Source organism: Anabas testudineus, chromosome 11, assembly GCF_900324465.2.
Source record: "Anabas testudineus chromosome 11, fAnaTes1.2, whole genome shotgun sequence".
NCBI lineage: Eukaryota > Metazoa > Chordata > Actinopteri > Anabantiformes > Anabantidae > Anabas > Anabas testudineus.
Window position 1 is genome coordinate 4,671,216 of NC_046620.1, and position 17,246 is coordinate 4,688,461.

General features: G+C 41.6%; 1 protein-coding gene across 14 annotated transcripts in view; it reads right to left on the reverse strand.

Moving 5' to 3' along the window:
- Positions 1-17,246, reverse strand: part of macf1a (microtubule actin crosslinking factor 1a) — a 139,399-nt gene that overhangs the window by 62,869 nt on the left and 59,284 nt on the right. For 13 of the 14 annotated variants that reach the window (XM_026350212.1, XM_026350206.1, XM_026350208.1 and 10 more), the window contains 22 exons: positions 17,061-17,244; positions 16,604-16,770; positions 16,169-16,347; positions 15,921-16,059; positions 15,625-15,818; positions 15,224-15,383; positions 14,982-15,065; positions 14,684-14,791; positions 14,456-14,554; positions 14,198-14,320; positions 13,934-14,025; positions 13,611-13,746; positions 4,673-10,834; positions 4,242-4,397; positions 3,845-4,060; positions 3,542-3,715; positions 2,999-3,286; positions 1,943-2,092; positions 1,549-1,782; positions 1,221-1,400; positions 954-1,127; positions 615-782 (listed from right to left, as the gene is read on the reverse strand). In XM_026350212.1, the coding sequence (XP_026205997.1) occupies positions 615-782; positions 954-1,127; positions 1,221-1,400; positions 1,549-1,782; positions 1,943-2,092; positions 2,999-3,286; positions 3,542-3,715; positions 3,845-4,060; positions 4,242-4,397; positions 4,673-10,834; positions 13,611-13,746; positions 13,934-14,025; positions 14,198-14,320; positions 14,456-14,554; positions 14,684-14,791; positions 14,982-15,065; positions 15,224-15,383; positions 15,625-15,818; positions 15,921-16,059; positions 16,169-16,347; positions 16,604-16,770; positions 17,061-17,244 (9,567 nt within the window). The remainder of the gene's footprint in view (positions 1-614; positions 783-953; positions 1,128-1,220; positions 1,401-1,548; positions 1,783-1,942; positions 2,093-2,998; positions 3,287-3,541; positions 3,716-3,844; positions 4,061-4,241; positions 4,398-4,672; positions 10,835-13,610; positions 13,747-13,933; positions 14,026-14,197; positions 14,321-14,455; positions 14,555-14,683; positions 14,792-14,981; positions 15,066-15,223; positions 15,384-15,624; positions 15,819-15,920; positions 16,060-16,168; positions 16,348-16,603; positions 16,771-17,060; positions 17,245-17,246) is intronic. The other variant, XM_026350215.1, reaches the window with a different exon arrangement.

Below are 17,246 nucleotides of genomic sequence, written 5' to 3' on the forward strand. Positions count from 1 at the left end.
AAATGTAATATCAAGGGACTCTTAACAACATTATCCCAGGCTGCTTCAGAGCTTCACAGATGAGAATTCATGATTATATGAGTGTAAATCAGGGCATGTGAAAACATCTGGATGGATGGAGACGGAGTGTGGAAACGTACATGGTTAATCAAAGGTGAAAAAAATAACATAGTTCAGCAGTGAGGGATTTTAATCTCATCACAGCTGCAGTGAGCAATATTTCTCTGCCCATTCACTTCACTCCAGAACAGCCAAAACCAGGCTCTGACAATAAAATACAAACTCAAAGCCACAGAGGCAGCCGTATCAGACCTACAGTTAGAGTCAAACCTGCTCCATCTAGAAGAAAAACAGGACCTACAGTGCAAATGTATCAGTGTGTACCATCTATTATATTAGAAATTAAAGCATTATTTTCTACATGACAGGTATAACAGCCGCTGCCTTTACTTTTTTAGAAAGTATTACAGGTTGAACCGTTTATTCATGTTTTAGATCATTGAACCGGTTCACTGAATCCTCTTCTGGATCCAGCCTGATTGGTGATGTTCTGAGTATTAATGAAAAGAATATCAGTGTTTTATAATATTATTTGTGTATTTTATATACTCTACCTTCCTGTGCTCCTCCAGCCTGCCCTTAAGTCCCTGTGCATCAGTTTCTCCCTCCCCTAGGGACCGGAGCTCCTGTTCACTCTGTTCCAGCCAGGTACCCAAACTTCCATGTTCTTGGAGGAACTTCGTCAGCTCGTCCTTGAGAGCCTCAGACTTCCTCAGACGGTCCTAGAAGAAACAATTAGTGGCAGGAGTGTGTTAGCTATAAAATACTGAATGTATAATCTATACTAAAATATATTTAATGTTTAAATTAAAAATAATTAATCCTTTTCATGTTTTTTCTTGTGAAAACAAGACATATTTAACATACACAGAGAAATCAAGTCTTTTTAGTACCTGACAGCTCTGCAGTCTGTCCTGGTGCTGGGCCTGCAGCTGGTCCAGGGCAGCCCGGAGCCGCTGCTTCTCTTCAGGAGGAACAGTAGAGTCCGGCTGGTCCAAGAGGGAGCGAACAGACTGGGTGACCTGTAGTAGTTTGGCCTGTTGAGACTGAAGCTGCTGAAGCTCAGCCTGTGAGAGAGGTGAAAGGTAACTTGTAAGGCGTAATACAACATTTTAAGATGTTAGTCAAAACACAAAATACCCATAGACAGAGATTCTTACTTGCAACATCTCTGTGTGTGACAGAACAGCGCCCTCTGGTGGTGAGAATGGTGCATCAATAACATCCTCAGCTACTGTGGATCCAGCTCTTCTTCCTCCTGGTTGGTTAAGGGAGGACAGCTCATTCAGCAGAGTGTCTATCTGGCCTCGTGTCTCCTGGAGTTCCTCCACTGCCTTTGCCTGGAAGAGAGGAGCGGAGAAAGAGGAAAAGATGAATACAAATCTTAAACATTATAGCAGACATTTAAAAATAAAAATATTCTTCTTTGTTCTTCTTCACTTGAGCAATACACCACATGCACATCTATGGCTTCTCTTATCTTCCTACCCTTTGTGTGTTCTGCTGTACAGTGGTGTTGATGGCTGTGTCAAGCTCTGCCAGTGATGTGTTTGCTGAGTCTGTCAGTGCGCTGTACTGCTCTTTCATTCTCAGGAGCGCCGTCTGGAGATTCTCCCTCTCCTCTGGACTGAGACCTTCACCTCGTTCTGCCAGGAATTCCTCCACAGATCGGATAGCCTCAGCTATACCTTCACCTTTGGCCTGGAGATCTTTCTGCATTTCCTGCAGAGAGAGAAAATGGGGACAATTTGATCAAATAGGTTGACATTTTCCCCAGGATAACAGATTTATGCACAGTCAGACGTTACACTTAGTAAGCAACTTTTATCATTAGAGTTTTTGGGTGGTTTTGCTGTTTAGTTAATGATAAAAAAATGTATACCTTTAGTTTGTTCTGCTTTTCTTTGAGGACGTTCACATCACCTGCCTCTGCTCCGGCCTTTTGACTGGCCAGCAAACTGGCAGCTCCAGCCAGCCACATGGTGAGCCCCTCTAGTTTCTGAGAGCACTCTGCTTTCTGCTGTTGAACCACCTAAGAGAAGATGGACGGAAAAAGAGCAAAGAGCCACAAAGAAAGAAAATACAAGTAAATTAGTGCGGGAGATGCTTTCATTAACAATTAAACAGGATCATGTCACAGAGCATTTTGCATTTTTGACTTAACAACCAGTTTCTATGCATCTTGTAATCAGAGCACGCTAAATGCACATTTATTCCTAAGCAAACACCTCGTGAAGTGCACACTTTGCAAAGCTTTGAGCAGATTGTGTCCAGAGTTCACACATACGCACACAGGCAGACACACAGACATACAGTATACACACATAGTATTTTTACTTTAACATGTTGGTCAAGCAACAACAAACAATACAGAGAAATCAAACAAATATCTAGTGGCTGTTTTTCCTCTTTCTTCTCTGTGTTTAAGTAAGACTAGAGGAAAAACAGTTAAGCATTGTAGCCAGCGAGGCCTGTCTGCTATCAAATCTCTAGCCTTTACCGCCGTGACACAAGCGATTTCCTTCAGTGGCACATCTGGAACAGCAAGGCAAAAAGGTTAATACCACACGTTATTGAGACATGCAGAGTAGCAAACACACTTGCATAAAAGCCTGTGTAGTAGAAGTGAGGGTGGTGATACTGTTGTTGTGAAGTGGCAAGGCGTTTGCAACATTAGCAGCAGTGGGTTGCTAATCAGGTATGAAATGAGAGAAGATTTGAGTCAATGGTACAACAGGTTTAAACTACAGTGGCGGTTAGCTAGTTTTCTAGTGTCAAGTCTTTAGAGGAGTTGGATATGATTTTATGGAATATGAGTGTTTATTTAAATAGTACTGAGATGCTGTAAAGCATAATGACAGAAAAACAGCTGCATTTAAATGTTTTAGTGAGAAATAGAGCAACACTTGACACAAACATTTGACATGTTTTTCCAAACCTCTCGCTGCCTTGCACTCTGCCTTTCTCTGTCCTTCTCTTCTTCTTTCACCCTCTCTCTGCGTTGCCACTCCTCCTCCCTCTCTTTCTGGGTGGAGAGGGCATCGGCCCAGGCCTGGGCTTGACCAGACGTTCTGTGGAAGTCCGTCTGGAGCTGCTGAAGTTGCCCCAGAAGCTGCCTGCTCTGCTCAGGAGCCAGGTCCTGAGCTCGCTCTGAGATAAATACCTGAATGTCAAAGGCCACGCTGTTGACTTCATTGGAGCGAGCCATCAGAGAGGACTGTAGCTCCTTTAAAGCACAAGGAACAGGAGAAGGAGAGTCAAGGACAGGATTCTTCTTGCATAGCTCAGAGTTGAACCCTTTCACTAAGGTTTTCTACAAGACTTAATGAAATCAACACGTTTACCAAAGCCACAAAGCTTCTTGATGCATTATTTGTACTAACTACTAAAAGTTGGTAAGCGTTACAAACAGCCTTTCTTTCTCACTAAACCTCCAATGCATCTCCAAATAAAGTATTATTAAAAAGTTCAGGTAACGTACCTTGCAAAGATTCAGCTGCTGGGTGAGCTGATCATGGTTGTCATCTTTCTCTGCTTTGTCCATTTTTTCCATCCTTGCCATTCCTCCATCCATCTGAGCCTCGGTCTCCCTCAACCAGGAGAGCAGACTCTCCACTTTTCCTCCAAGTGACTTGTGCTCAGCTGTTACTGCCTCCTGAGAAGAAGGACAGATTAAATATTGAGGTATGATAGTCTATTAAAAGGATCTACGTCTTCCACGTCATGTCTACAAATAATAAAAAACACTCTTGCTCTCTCTGGTTTCCTCTCTCGTTTCTTTCACCTTGTATGATTCTCTGTGGTCTCGTAGACTTTGCATAATGCCCTCAGAAAGTGCTCTGGCAGCCTCAAACCCTCGAGCTAAGCTACGTCCGTCCTTTTCTAGGGCCAACAGGAGCTGTGGAGGGACATCTTTAGTTTGGGGCTTCGACAGTTGCTCAGCCGCCTCCACTTCCTTGGTAATCTCAGGCTCCAAGTCACGCAATTCAAGGTCCAGAGTCTGAGAGACAGATTAGGAAAGAAAACAAAAGTTTTCTTGAGCTATTGTTTGGTAAGAGTCTAATCCTTAAATCAGCTTTGCTGTTTGCCTCACACTGGCACCTAAATACAAAATTGAATCTGCAAAATAATTTAAGCACAGACAAAACCGCTGCACCAGGTAAACATGTCTACTGTTTTACCTCCGTCTGTCTGATTATGTCATCCAGGGCGACGAGGCTGCGGCCGACAGACTGCTGTTGCTGTTGTTTTAGTCGGACCTCAACATGTCTTACCATGGAGACCAGGGCTACAATTCGCTGGTCATGCTCCAAGCATTCCTGACGCTTCAATGACGACTGTAGAAACAGAAACATAAAAATATATACAATAAAACATAATAACATGTGTATCACACAGTTTTAATGATGTAGGGTTTACACGGGCTACACAGCCAGGTAAACCTGAAGCTGCGTCAATCATGGTCAACATTAAACTTTTCCCATGTGGATCCATGACCACAAAAACATTAACATCACAAGGTGGGTTAATATGGCTGATTGGTTTAAGTTGTGTTTAATTAAATCTGTATAAAAGATTATTAAGAAGTTATTTTGATTGTAATGATTCTTACTTTGGCAGTCGAGGATGGCGTCCCTTCTTTGTTCAACAAAGTCTCTTGAGTCTCTCTGCTAACATCCTCATCCTCTCCCCAGCTCTCAGGGGCTGTATCAGACTCATGGACTCCAGGTGACTCAGACTTCGCTGAAGCGCCTTCTGAGGGAGGAGGTGCTGATTCTGGAGACTTGAGATGCTGCTGTTCGTCTTTTAAAGATTTTGATTCAGGAACACTGGTACTTTCAGATTGGGCTCCTTTGTGTCTTTTCTTCTTGTTGCCTTTCCCTGATGTTTTATTCTGTTGTGTGTCAGGAGCCACTGACTGATCTGTGGGTTGGATGTGAGAAAAGCTGAGGGACTTGCCGACAGTTGTGGTTTCTTTGGATTCTTTTTTCCTACTATCCCCTGCCAGTTGTATGTGTTCCTGAATGTGTGCATTAGGTTCCTCTGATTGATGTAACTGTGTATGTTGACTGATCTCAGGTCGTTCAACATTGGTTCCAGAGGTTTTCACTTCATTTGCCCTTTCACTAACTAAAGGCTGGATGACATCACTGGGTGACTGACTGTCAGACTGTTTGCTGATCGTTTTCTCCTTTATCAATTCTGAGCTGTGCAGCTCAGACAATGGTTTTACTGTTGTAGATTTTGTAGTAATTTTTGTTGTTGTCACATCAGAATCAACCTTTTTATCAGTGTGTAATGTCTCAGTATCAGGCTCAGCTTTGTCTGTCACTTTTAAACTCTTGAACTTCTTGCTTTTCTTACTTCGTTTACTTTGCTGGGCTTCGGTGAGCTGAGCTGCTGGAGCTGTCTCAACATGTTTTTGTATGTCTTCTTTTTCCAAACTCTTGTTTTGTGTCTCAATCGGAGAAGCCTCCGATGGTTTGGCTTCCGTGTCCGCCTGGACAGAAAGCTGCTTCACACTCCTATCCTCTTTTACCTTCATCAATTCCATTTCATCTTTTTTGACACTCATCTCTTGCTCAGTCTGTTCTGATGAAACATTTAGTTTCTTGACACTTTTCTCTTGGACATCGTGGCTCTCTGCTCCATTTGCCTTAGCTGGCAGAGTTTGTGCCTTTACATCTTTAACAGTTGTGTCTTGAATCTCCTTCTTCACCCCCTCTTTGCGCAGTGCCTGCAGCTCCTCAGCAGCCTGCTTCTCACTCACACCTTTTTCAAACACCTTTTTAAGAATGCTCTCTTTGGCTTTAAGTATCAAGGCTGCTTTCTCTTCATCTGGTAGAGAAGATTTTGGAGGCAGTTCTCGCTCCTTCTTTTTCTTTGGTTGTTCTGGTTGCTGAGAGACTGAAGCCTTCTCTTCGACTTTCTCTTTCTGGTCCTCTTTTTCCATCTCACTTCTCTTGTCAAGCCTTTCTACACTCTTCAATAATGTCTTTTTTCTTGCATCTTTCTCTGGCTCAAAGCCATGTTCTGTGAATTTCAGAGTGTCTATATCGACTTCTTTTTCCTGTTTTACCAAATCACTTTCAGCTACAACTTCCAAATCAGTCTTTGCTTCACTTTCTCCAATGGGGAGGCTGTGGCAAGCTGTCTGACCATCACTCTGTGATTTCTCATATTCGTCTTGTGATGCTAATTCAACCGTGATTGCAACTTTGTCCTCAGGCTGCTCTATCACATCTGCATCAGCTTGATATATTTCAGATGGATGTTCAATAGGTGGAGGTTGTAGTTCACTCTCTGGTACTTTAACCCTTCCTTTCTTTTTGCTCTTCCTCTTTTTCTTACTTTTGCTTTCAGTCTCATTGGATTGAGATGACACCTGTTCTGACTGCTCAATGTCAGTGCTGGATTTGATGTCAATCTTTAAAGGTTTCTCTACATCCACTGCGTTATCAGTACCATCTAATCCATCATCCCTCTGTGCTGCCACATCACTCTTTCTATAACTTTCTTCACTTAATTCTAGCAGTTCTCTGCGGTCTTTGTTTTCTCTGTCACCTCTAATTTCTGCTGCTACAGAATCTGTCTGGTTTTCAACTACAGGAACATGCTCAACCACCAAAGTGCTCTCATCACTGGGGCTATGCTCCTCTCGGAGAACTCTCACAGGTTCCTCATCAAACTTGACAACAGTATCCCCTTTTCTGTTGCCTTCCTTTAAACCTTCATCAGTATCATTGACCTTAACCATGGATTCTCCCACAGAGTCTCTGAAAACATTCTGGTTTTGGTTATCATCAGTCTCATCTGGCTCATATTTAGAAAGACTGGTGTCTTTTTGTGGTATGATCTCTTCTATGGCTTGTTGAATTTTTTTCTCAGCTTTAGTTGCAAAATTACACAAGAGATCCATGGACTGGTCTGGTTCAATTAAATATTTTTCTCCCATTAACACTGGTACTCCTACGTTGTCCTCTACTGTAGTGGTGCCATAAAACAGTGACTGATCTGACAATATAGATCCCTTTGTCTCAGTTTCTGTTAATGCCTTTCCATTATCCTGTGTGACTCCTAAACCGTCTATTGAAAATTGAGATGGTGACAACTTCTCATTGTTAACATCTGACCACTTTGCTGGACTGTCTGAGCTTGACATTGACAATATAATAGCAGGACTGTACGTACCATTTGATGAGGCAGCTGGTGTAGAGCTGTCTTCATCACCCTCTCTCTCCACAGAAATGACTTTCTCCTGAATCTCTGAAGCTGTGTCCCTGGAGATTAGTCCTACTCTAGTAGCATCACTGAGACTAGAAACTTGCTGTTCAGTGATCTCCAGTCCTTTTGAAATTTGGTTGGTGGCAATTATTTTGGCCACATCATCTCCAACTAAACCTCTGTTATGGGCTTCAGATAGGGAGAGCCTTTCTCCATCATTGATATCAATGATCCCTCCACTATTTGCCTGGCTTTGGAGAAGTCGTAATGCTGGAACTGGGTCAACTTGCTTTGATGCAACTGCCTCTGAAAGGGTCAATATTTCTTCTGTTTGCTCATTCTTAATACCTTTAAATGGCTTCACCTCTAAGAAGCGTTTACCTGTTTCAATATCTATCTTACCTTGCCTTACAAGTTCTGAATAAGGCACAATGCGTGCAGTTTGGGGATCAAGTGCACCTTGTGTGACTGTGGGAGAAGCCATGGCTTCACTTGCTATGTTCCCATCCAGGAGACCTTTAGAAACAGCCTCACTCAATGTCAGTTTCCTTCGAGTGTCAGGATCTAAAATAGCTCCCGTTGATGCCTGTAAAATGACAGCTTCAGGATGTGATGAAGAACTGATTTTCCCTTGGAAAACCCACTCTAGTTCCTCTAGCCCAGGCGCAATGGAGCGATCCACTAGCCCTCTATCTATGGCATCAGAGACCGAAAGCCTCATTCCTGAAGCATGATGTATTATTCCACCCTCAGCAACTTGCTTTGCCAACACCTGATAAGCCTCTTCTGACCTAATTAACCCTTTCTGAATGGCTTGGTCAAGAGGGACTGGAGACTTAGACTCTGGATCAATAACACCTTCCATCTGTAGCTGTAAATTAGCTTTTTTGAGGGATGTTCCCAAATCTGTAACTTTTCCTTTGTACGCCTTCTCTAGCGCCACCAGTTCTTCTTGTTGATCCTCGTCGATCAATCCCAGGTTTGCTGCAAGAGTGACAGAGACTTTCTTATCCCTGTGCAGGTCAACAATTCCCCCAGATGCCACCTGGGCTTCCATAAGTCGAGCAGCAGTGTTAGAGTCAATCAACCCTGCCTGAGCTGCCTCTTTTACCCCGTAGATCTGCCTTTTCTCAAAGTCCACAACTCCTGCTAGCGTTTTATCTGACTTTAAAACACTCCACATCAGATCTTCATCTAGTAAACCCTCCTGCATGACATCCTCCATGCTTAGTGACTCACCACTGCCAGCATCTAGGAAACCCCCAAACAGACCTGCCTGAGCCATTAATTTAACCGCCGTATGGCCTGGGAGGACACCTTGTGCTACCGCCTCATCTGGAAGCAGCTTTTCCCCATCTTCACTCATCAGACCTCCCTGTTTGAGCTCTAGGACTAACCTGGCCAAATGAACATCCTCCCCTTCCTTTTCAACTGTTGATTCATCAATATGAACCTGAGGTTCAACATTTTCTAAGTTAGTCTCAGTTATAGAAACCTTTTGTTTTATCCTTTCTGGTTCCGTTTGGGAATGTTTTATATCTTTAGTATCTTCAAACTGTGTTAAACAAACATCTTCATTTGTTTTTTCTAATAGTGGGATGGGTTTTTTCCATATATTCTTTTCAATACCGTCTTCTACTTTGATTGATGCTGTGACTGTTTTGTTATCTACTGCTGTGGTTGTAGTCTCCTGATCTCCATTATCACTGGATGTAGGTTCGGTTGTTATCAGGTCAGCTCGGACTTTAGCAGAGGACATTTCAAGATGTATTATTTCTTTCTTTTTAGCTTTTACATTTGCATCTTTATCGACATCAAGATTTCTTTTAGCTGCAGAGTCCGAATCACACACAACAATCTCTGATGGTTTCTGCAGAGATTTGCCATCATTTTCTCCATCACTCCTTTCCTCCAGACTACCTTTACCACTGATCTTAAAGTCCTTGCTTGGTGTTACATTGGAACTTCCTGCTTCATCTGTAATTTGTTGATCACTCACTCCTTCATCTGTCAAACTGAACTCTGTCACGATTTGCATCTTCAACTGCTTTTCTGTGGACAAACTGCTCAGAGACTCAACCTGACTTCCATTTGAGTCTCCAACAACCAGTTCAGCAGCTTTGACCAGCTCCATTAGCTCAGAGTTTAGGAGCACCAGCCGTTTTCCAGAATGAACATCCACGTAGCTGTGAGTCATGAGATGAAACAGCAGCTTTTGTCGTGCTTGTTCTTCAGGATCTATTCCATCCGTTGGTGGTGTACTCTCGAACACAAGACCTGTGGGACATGATGAAGAGGGTGGAGAAGATGGGGGTGTAGAGGAGCTGGTGGAACCCCAGCTCGAGCGATTTAGAGATGGGGTACCAGACTGATGCATGTTGGGAATCACATCTGGGATGTAAGTGTCTTTGAGAAAACTGACTACATACGGCTCAAGGACCTCACCAGCAGCCTTGTTAAGTGGCAGCACCTGAAGAGTTTCTGGATTGTACAGAGCCCCAATGGCATGACGATGTGTTAGGATGTTTCTTGCTAGTTCTCCTGATATTATGCCTTGCTGAAGAGCCTCAGCAATGGGCAGGAGTTCTCCAGATTCAGGCCAGAGTAGTCCCATGAAAGTCCAAAGAGACTCAAGGACCGACAGGGCCAATCGAGGGGACAGAAGGTCTCTGCGAATACTCTCTTCCAAATCCAAGCGTTCTCCACTGACAGGATCTAGAATTCCCCCATTTTGCAGCTGTCTTGCTAACATGGCACAGGCTAGGTCCTGGTCCATAAGCCCGTGACGAACAGCCTCATCAATTGTCAGCCGGTGGCCTGAGCGTGGGTCGGTAATACCACCAGCAAACAGCTGAGCTTCAAGAAGTCGCATGGTAACTTTCCGGTCTATTAAACCTTCCTGTACAGCACGGAAGATGCCGACTTTTCTTCCGGAGCAGAGGCAGACAGTACCTCCAGGTTGCTGTTTGACAGGGAATAGAAGGAGACCTGAGTCTTCGTTGAGGACACAGCGCTGCTGAAGCTCATACAGGTTTAATTTTTCAGCTGTGTTTGGATCAATCAGTTCTTTATGTTGTAGCCTTGCCCGGAGCTTGGTGATGACTCTGGGAGTCAGAAGTTTCATGTCTTCTGCTTGTTCCAAACTAATCATTTTTCCTGTTGAATCTCTCAGACCTCCAGTGTTTATATGGAGTTCCAGAATACGAAGTCCCACCTCCTCTTTGAAAAGCCCCATCTCCATAGCCATAGCTACTGGCAACACATTTTGCTGTTGGTCACCCACAGACTTTGTATTCTCCACCAAAAGCAAGGCATTCTCTAGCTCAGAAAGGGACTGTCTGGTTTGTGTGTCAATCAAGTCTTGAGCTAGACCTTGTTCCAGGGTAAAACTGAGACGGGAGTCAGGCTGGACAAGCCCGCCCATAATGAGCTGGGCCTCTAGTAGTAAACGACAGGTGTCCTGGTCAATGAGACCACGCTGGGCTGCTTGGAATACTGGGAATATTTCCACTGTTCCCAGGTCAATAACTCCAGCAATGGCAATTTGGTTCTACAAAAAAAACCCAAACAAGTTCAAGTTAACATTCATTCAAAACTCGTGATATATGTGCTACAGATACCTTATTGTATTATATATCTATCTTAGCAATATCTATATATATCTATATATCTATATATATATAGAGAGTAGATAGATCTATATATATATATATAGTAGATAGGAGCGATATATAGCTATAGAGTTGATATATCTATATCTATATGCGATATCTATCTATATATATAATATATATCTATATATCTATATAGATATATAGATATCTATATATATCTATATCTATATCTCTATATAGCTATATATCTATAGAGATATCTATATATAATATATAACTAGATATATCTATAGTAGATATACTATATATATATAGATATCATATATCTATATAGCTATATCTATATATCTATATCTATATATCTATATCTATATATATCTATATATCTATATCTATATATATATATATATATATATATATATAAAATAAAAATATATATAAATATAAATTTATACACAGTGGCAAGAAAAAAAGAAAATTTTCTTCAGTGCGTGTTCATTAAACACATCCTGACTGTTGGTGTTATATCAGCTTCGAAATATTGTGTTTATTTCTATTTGTGACTTTTGTGAAGATCAACAACATTTATTACCAATTCATGTAGAAAACGAGGACATAGCAAATAGTTCAGTTTCTTTTTTCTTGTCACTTTATACTGTATATTTATAAAATGTGCTATACTGTATTATAGCCCATTAAGGGTAGAATCAGAGGGTAGAATCAGAAAAGGAAAAAAAACCCAAAACAAATTAAACCACAACCACTTGCCACAAAAACGTCTGTTGGGTTAATAATTGATTTTTTTTCCCATATTTTCATTTCCCGTCTGGCTTTTATTTTGCACTAAAAGTGCTTTAATACTTACCACTGCTAATCTAAGACAAGCACTAAGCATGCAACAAAGCAACCAGTAACAAAAATGCAGAAAAAAAAGCTCTAGATAAAGGTGAGAAGAGACATATAGGATATTGAGAGATGACAATAAAATGTCTAAATGAGGAAAAACTTACAAGCAACGGTAAGAGAGAAAGCGAGCGCTACTTACCGTACGGGCTTTTCCCGTGGCACACACACTAATGGGCCAGCTTATGGCTCGGTAGAGCGAGGCGCAACAGGTGAGAAGCTGGTTGTTAGCATTCTGCATGCCACTCTTCATTGTGACTCCTACCACTACACTAACACTTCATTCTCCTGCTGACCTTAAACCGAACTAGAGAGGACTGAGGAAATTTCACTAAGACGTGTTGTAAAAATGTAACGCATATTTGAAAATGGTTCAACTCTCCAGTTTCACAGATTTTGTGAATGACTGTAGATTACTATCTTGTAAGATACTTCAATCTAACTCATTACCGCGGAAAGATTTAGGATGTCTACAAACGTCCTGCTTTGTTTTCCATCTGTCCTACTGTTCTTGGATCAGAGCTTGGATGTCCACAATTGTCCTTTGGCAGCTGTTAGTGATTTTCAAGCAAAATGCTGGTTTAAAGTTTCACACATTAATAGTATGCATTAGGACACACAAATTCTCATTCACACACACACACACACATTTGTGATCTGGACACAACATGCTCAAATGGTGAAGTGTTTTTCTGCATAGCTGGCCTCTGGTGCACTTACAATCTAAACCAAATGTGACATTTCTAAACCGTCTACGCTTCAGTGAGTATTTGTAATCATAAAAATCACCTGTAAAAACATAACATTCACATAGGAATCAATTAAGAGGTGCAGCTGTTGAAACATAAGAGTCATCATCAAGGATACATTAGCTTCAAACGTGAACTTCTCACACACATTCATTGGCATTACATTTGCCAGGAGACAAACATTTTATGAACAGAGAGCTGTGAATGTGTGATCCCCATTGATCAACTACATGTGTTTATGGGGTAAATTTAATGCACTATACGCTGAAATGTGATGTGGTGACGTTATGCAGTGGCATTATTTTTACCACAACATAAAGAAAAGAAACATGACACTGTGTTGTATGTGATGCATCTACTTTAAAAATCGTACTGTATGTTTCTAAAATTGCATCTATGAAAAATAAAGTTCTACAGCTTTTACCTAGTTGCTAACATGATTTAGGCAGCACTGCTGTAGTGCAGCACCACTAAGGCCGTGTTTTAACCATATTAGCAGTTTAGCAGATGTATTTTCTAATGATAATGACAATGATGATGAAAATGGGCAAAACTAGAGTGGGGATAGTTAATGACATGACTGCAGGCTTTTAGAATAATATGAGAGTGAACACTCCATGCTGGGGACCAGTTCAGACAGTGCTATCCAGTGAATTATTCTGTGTGGTTCATTGATTCATGAAAACCTCACCTTCAGGGCTACTCAATTTTTTGGATCATTTCAGATTTGTTGCCAAAGAAGGAGGTCAAAATTGAATTTTCAGATTATCTGAATACACGTCTGAACAGGGTTGGTGTTGTTTGTTAAACCAAAGATTCATAAATAACAGTGGATGATTGTCACAAATGCACACTCTGTGAACACACACCATGCTGTACAACACGCACTCTTGCTGGCCCACGTACAACTCACGCATAGCTTGCAAGCGAATTCAGTTTCATGGAAACATTTTATAGAGATATATCCATAATAAATTCAACTTTGAATGAGAAGAATACATTTAGTCATGAATCTGCAGTAGACCTTTCCCTTCTCAGCCCCTCCCTCCAACCAGTATACCTTTCTTTCCTCCTCTTTGGCTAGTTGTTGCTCCAGCTGCTGAAGCTGCTGGGTAGAGCTGTCACACAGCTCGTTGTAGGTGGCCGTGAGTTCATCCAGCTGAGCCTCCACATGAGCACGTTCCTCTGGGGACAACCTAGACAGGAGACAGGGGAGGAGGATACAGAACAGGTGAAGAGGTTTGGAGTGTTTGACTGACAAATATCTAAAATTACATATCCTGCACATACACTGTAATGTTTATGTGTCTAAAGTCTTATGTATGGTGAAAGTGTTTGGGAGCATGTGCGAGGTGTTTATCCGTGCATGTGATCTGAACATACTTGCTGGCCTGTTTAGAAAGCAGGAAGACCTGAGTACTCCTAATGGCTTCAGCCACATCATCTTTCTTGGCTGCCAGCTGTTCAGTGATGGCCTTTAACAGATGAACACAATGCTTAGTACAAAGAAATATTTTCAACAACAATTCAATGTTTAACTTTATCGTTTTACATTATTTATATTATTGAGTATAAAAAGTTGCAAACTTCACATCACCAACACAATTCACTGTTTGTACCAGCTCTAAGTAAATCGGATTTCTGTACCTGTTGAGCAGCAAGTGAAGATTCAGCGTTGGGACCCCCCGTCCTGCCCTGGAGGCCTTTCACCCAGCCCAGCAGATCTGAAACCTGGCTGACCCTGGCCTGCTTTTCCTCCTCCACCTCTTTCTGTTCAAAACAAGAAATGAAGTATGTTTAAAACATTAAATCTAAAACTACTGTATGTAACGTATTTGTATCTGAGACACTATACAACGTGCAGATCAGAAACCAACAGGGGGCTTTAAAGAGCTATAGTCCCACCTCTTCTTCTTCTAGTCGTCGCAGTGAATCACTGATGTACTTTACATGTTGGGTTGTCAAAGTGACCAAGGCTGTGTAGCGTGTGCGTAAGTCCATGAACTGGAGAAACACATCCAAAGACAATTATATTATTTACTGACTGATACAAGAATTCATATTGTTTAGCTACTTTTAACAAACTGTCAACAAATTGTGTTGTGATATTGATCACAATAGTTATTTCCTGACCTCCTGAGTAACGGCCTCAGAGGAAGAGTGCATCCTCCTCCTCTTGACAGGTGACTTGTGCGTAGATTCTACAAAGGCTCTATACGTCATCAGCTGTAGTTCATAGTCCTAGAGGATACAGATACAGATGAGTAAAATGAAACACTAGTTTAGTACATAGCATATAATTATGCTGTATGGTATTCTTATTTGTTTGATTGAATTGTCTAAACTACAGTATATGCTAAAAACTTCAAATATAAGTATTTTAAATTCTGTGTTATATAAACATCCAGAAAATTCTGTAAAGGTTTTTTACCTTCACTGAGTTGCAGTACTGTTTGGCATGAGTCTGGCAGTCGTCTAGTTTGGTCTGGTTCTGTTCAATCTCGGCTACTAATGCCTGAAGAGGAGAATCAATAAGAAGATTGTTTAATTACTTCAGTCAGATAAAAAACATAGGCTCCATTTTTTTCCACTATACTGCATTTGATGTAAACTAATATTTCTATTCTAAATAGACACTTGTAGTCAGATTTAAGTGAGTGAAATCACTGTTACCGTCTGCTGGGCCAGTTGTTCAGACAGCGCTTTACTGTCCGTCTGCCCAGGTTGTGCGTTTTCTTGTCTCTGTGTCGTCTCTTCGATCCACTCGACTAACGCCGAGTGACCATCTCTGTACTGTTGCAGGGCTGAGCCCAGAGCTTCTAGATCAGTTTGTCTGCAATTAAGCAGGAGACATTCAGAATATTTATCATAGGCACATTATAGAACAATACAGAGGGTTCTTTCCAGTATGTGTACATGAGGTAATGAAGTAAGACATGTTCTGTTATTACACTTTTCTCTAAACACTGCGCAGGCTCAGCTTCAATCCCTCATTACGTTCACCTTCACACAGGTATTAAAACTGATTAATTCTCTTCCTCCTACTAGTCCTCTGTCTCCTCCCTCATATTCACCGTGTCTCCATCTGTCTCTTGACTCCGCTCCACCTCTCTGTCATCTGATTGGCTCTATCCTCGTAGAGCTCCAGTTCAGGGCTGCGGTCAGGGTGGAGCTTGCTGAGCTGAGACCCTGCCTCTTTGGCATGTAGTACCTCAGACTGCAGAGACTGGAAGATGCCCTCATGCTCTGTAAGTTCAGACTGCCACTTCTAGAAAGAGATAAAACAGAAACCAAAAGAAAAAAAGGATGCAGAGTAAATAATAAGAGTCAAATAATTTCAATTGAGAATGTTTCTTTGGATGTGTCTTACCTGTAGCTGTTCTCTGAGGTTTTTAATGGCTGCTGTGTCAGGAGGAACAATATCTTCTTCACTTAATCTGCTCTCATATTTTCTAACTTGGCTCTCTGCTTCATCCAGGCTGTGAATCAGGATGTCTACTGTCTTTAACCTAAAGAGTAAGGAGAGGTTAATAAATCATTGATTTTGCAAACAGTCATGCACATTTTACACTGCAAACACAATAGTTGTACATGATAGAAGAAAAAAAGCTCCCTCACTTTTCTAGGTAGACGGACGAGAGGTTGTGCAGTTTGTCCAGCTTCTCCACAGCCTGATTAAGTTCTGACCGGAGAACAGGAACACTGCTGGACGTTGACTTCTCCTCAAAGAAACTGACGCAACGACGAGAAAAGTCACCCAAACTGGAACGCAGGGCATCTATTTCGGACTGCAGTTTCTGGAGAGGAAAGACAATTTGAGAGGGGAAAGCAATCATTACATTTCGTTTTCATTTAGTTGTATGAGATCTAAGATGGCAGAGATTTAATTTAGCCCTCAATACATCTCACAACACAATAAAAATCATATCATCACAGCATTTCTTTACTGTGAAACCAACTAATTTTCAGGAATTAATAACCGATCAAACTCAATATTAACTGAATAAAAAGTGTTATTTCCTATTGCTGCCAGCAGGTGGGGCTCAAACTAACCTCTTGGTCTGCAATCTGGACAACGTTATCAACGCTGTCTCCCCACAGCCGGCTGGGTGGTGGAGCCTGAATTCCCCTCATCAGTCTCTGCTCGGCCTCATTTAGACTAAGGGTGATGTTCTGTAGCTCCGACAGGTACGACCGAGACACCGACTCATCCTTCTCCACTGGATGGAGAGGAAAATAAGAAAGACAAGAGAAAAGAAGATGAATGACTTCATGCAGGATGTTATCCTTGTGCAATGTCTTAATAAATTACCACTGCAGACATTTGGTGATACAATGTTTTAAGTAGTGTTTCTTAGATACAGAACATTTGACAGAGATATGTTGTTCAGCAAACACACTGTCTGTAAAATACGGGTAACTGCGAGAACAGTATGTGACCATTTGTTAGTATAGTATATCAGTTATACTATAATAGTATCATATAATATCAGTTGGGGAGGGGTCTCACCAGTCTCCATGTTGACCAGCAGGTCCTGGCAGTGCTGCAAAGCCTGCTGAACGTCCTTCTCCAGGTCCCGTCTTTCAGCCGGTGTAAAAAGAGAGCTCTCTTTACTGTCAGACAGGAAGTCGGACAACTGGGATTCAAGATGATCCAGGATTTGCTGCCGCCCTGATGGTGACTGACATCGAACCT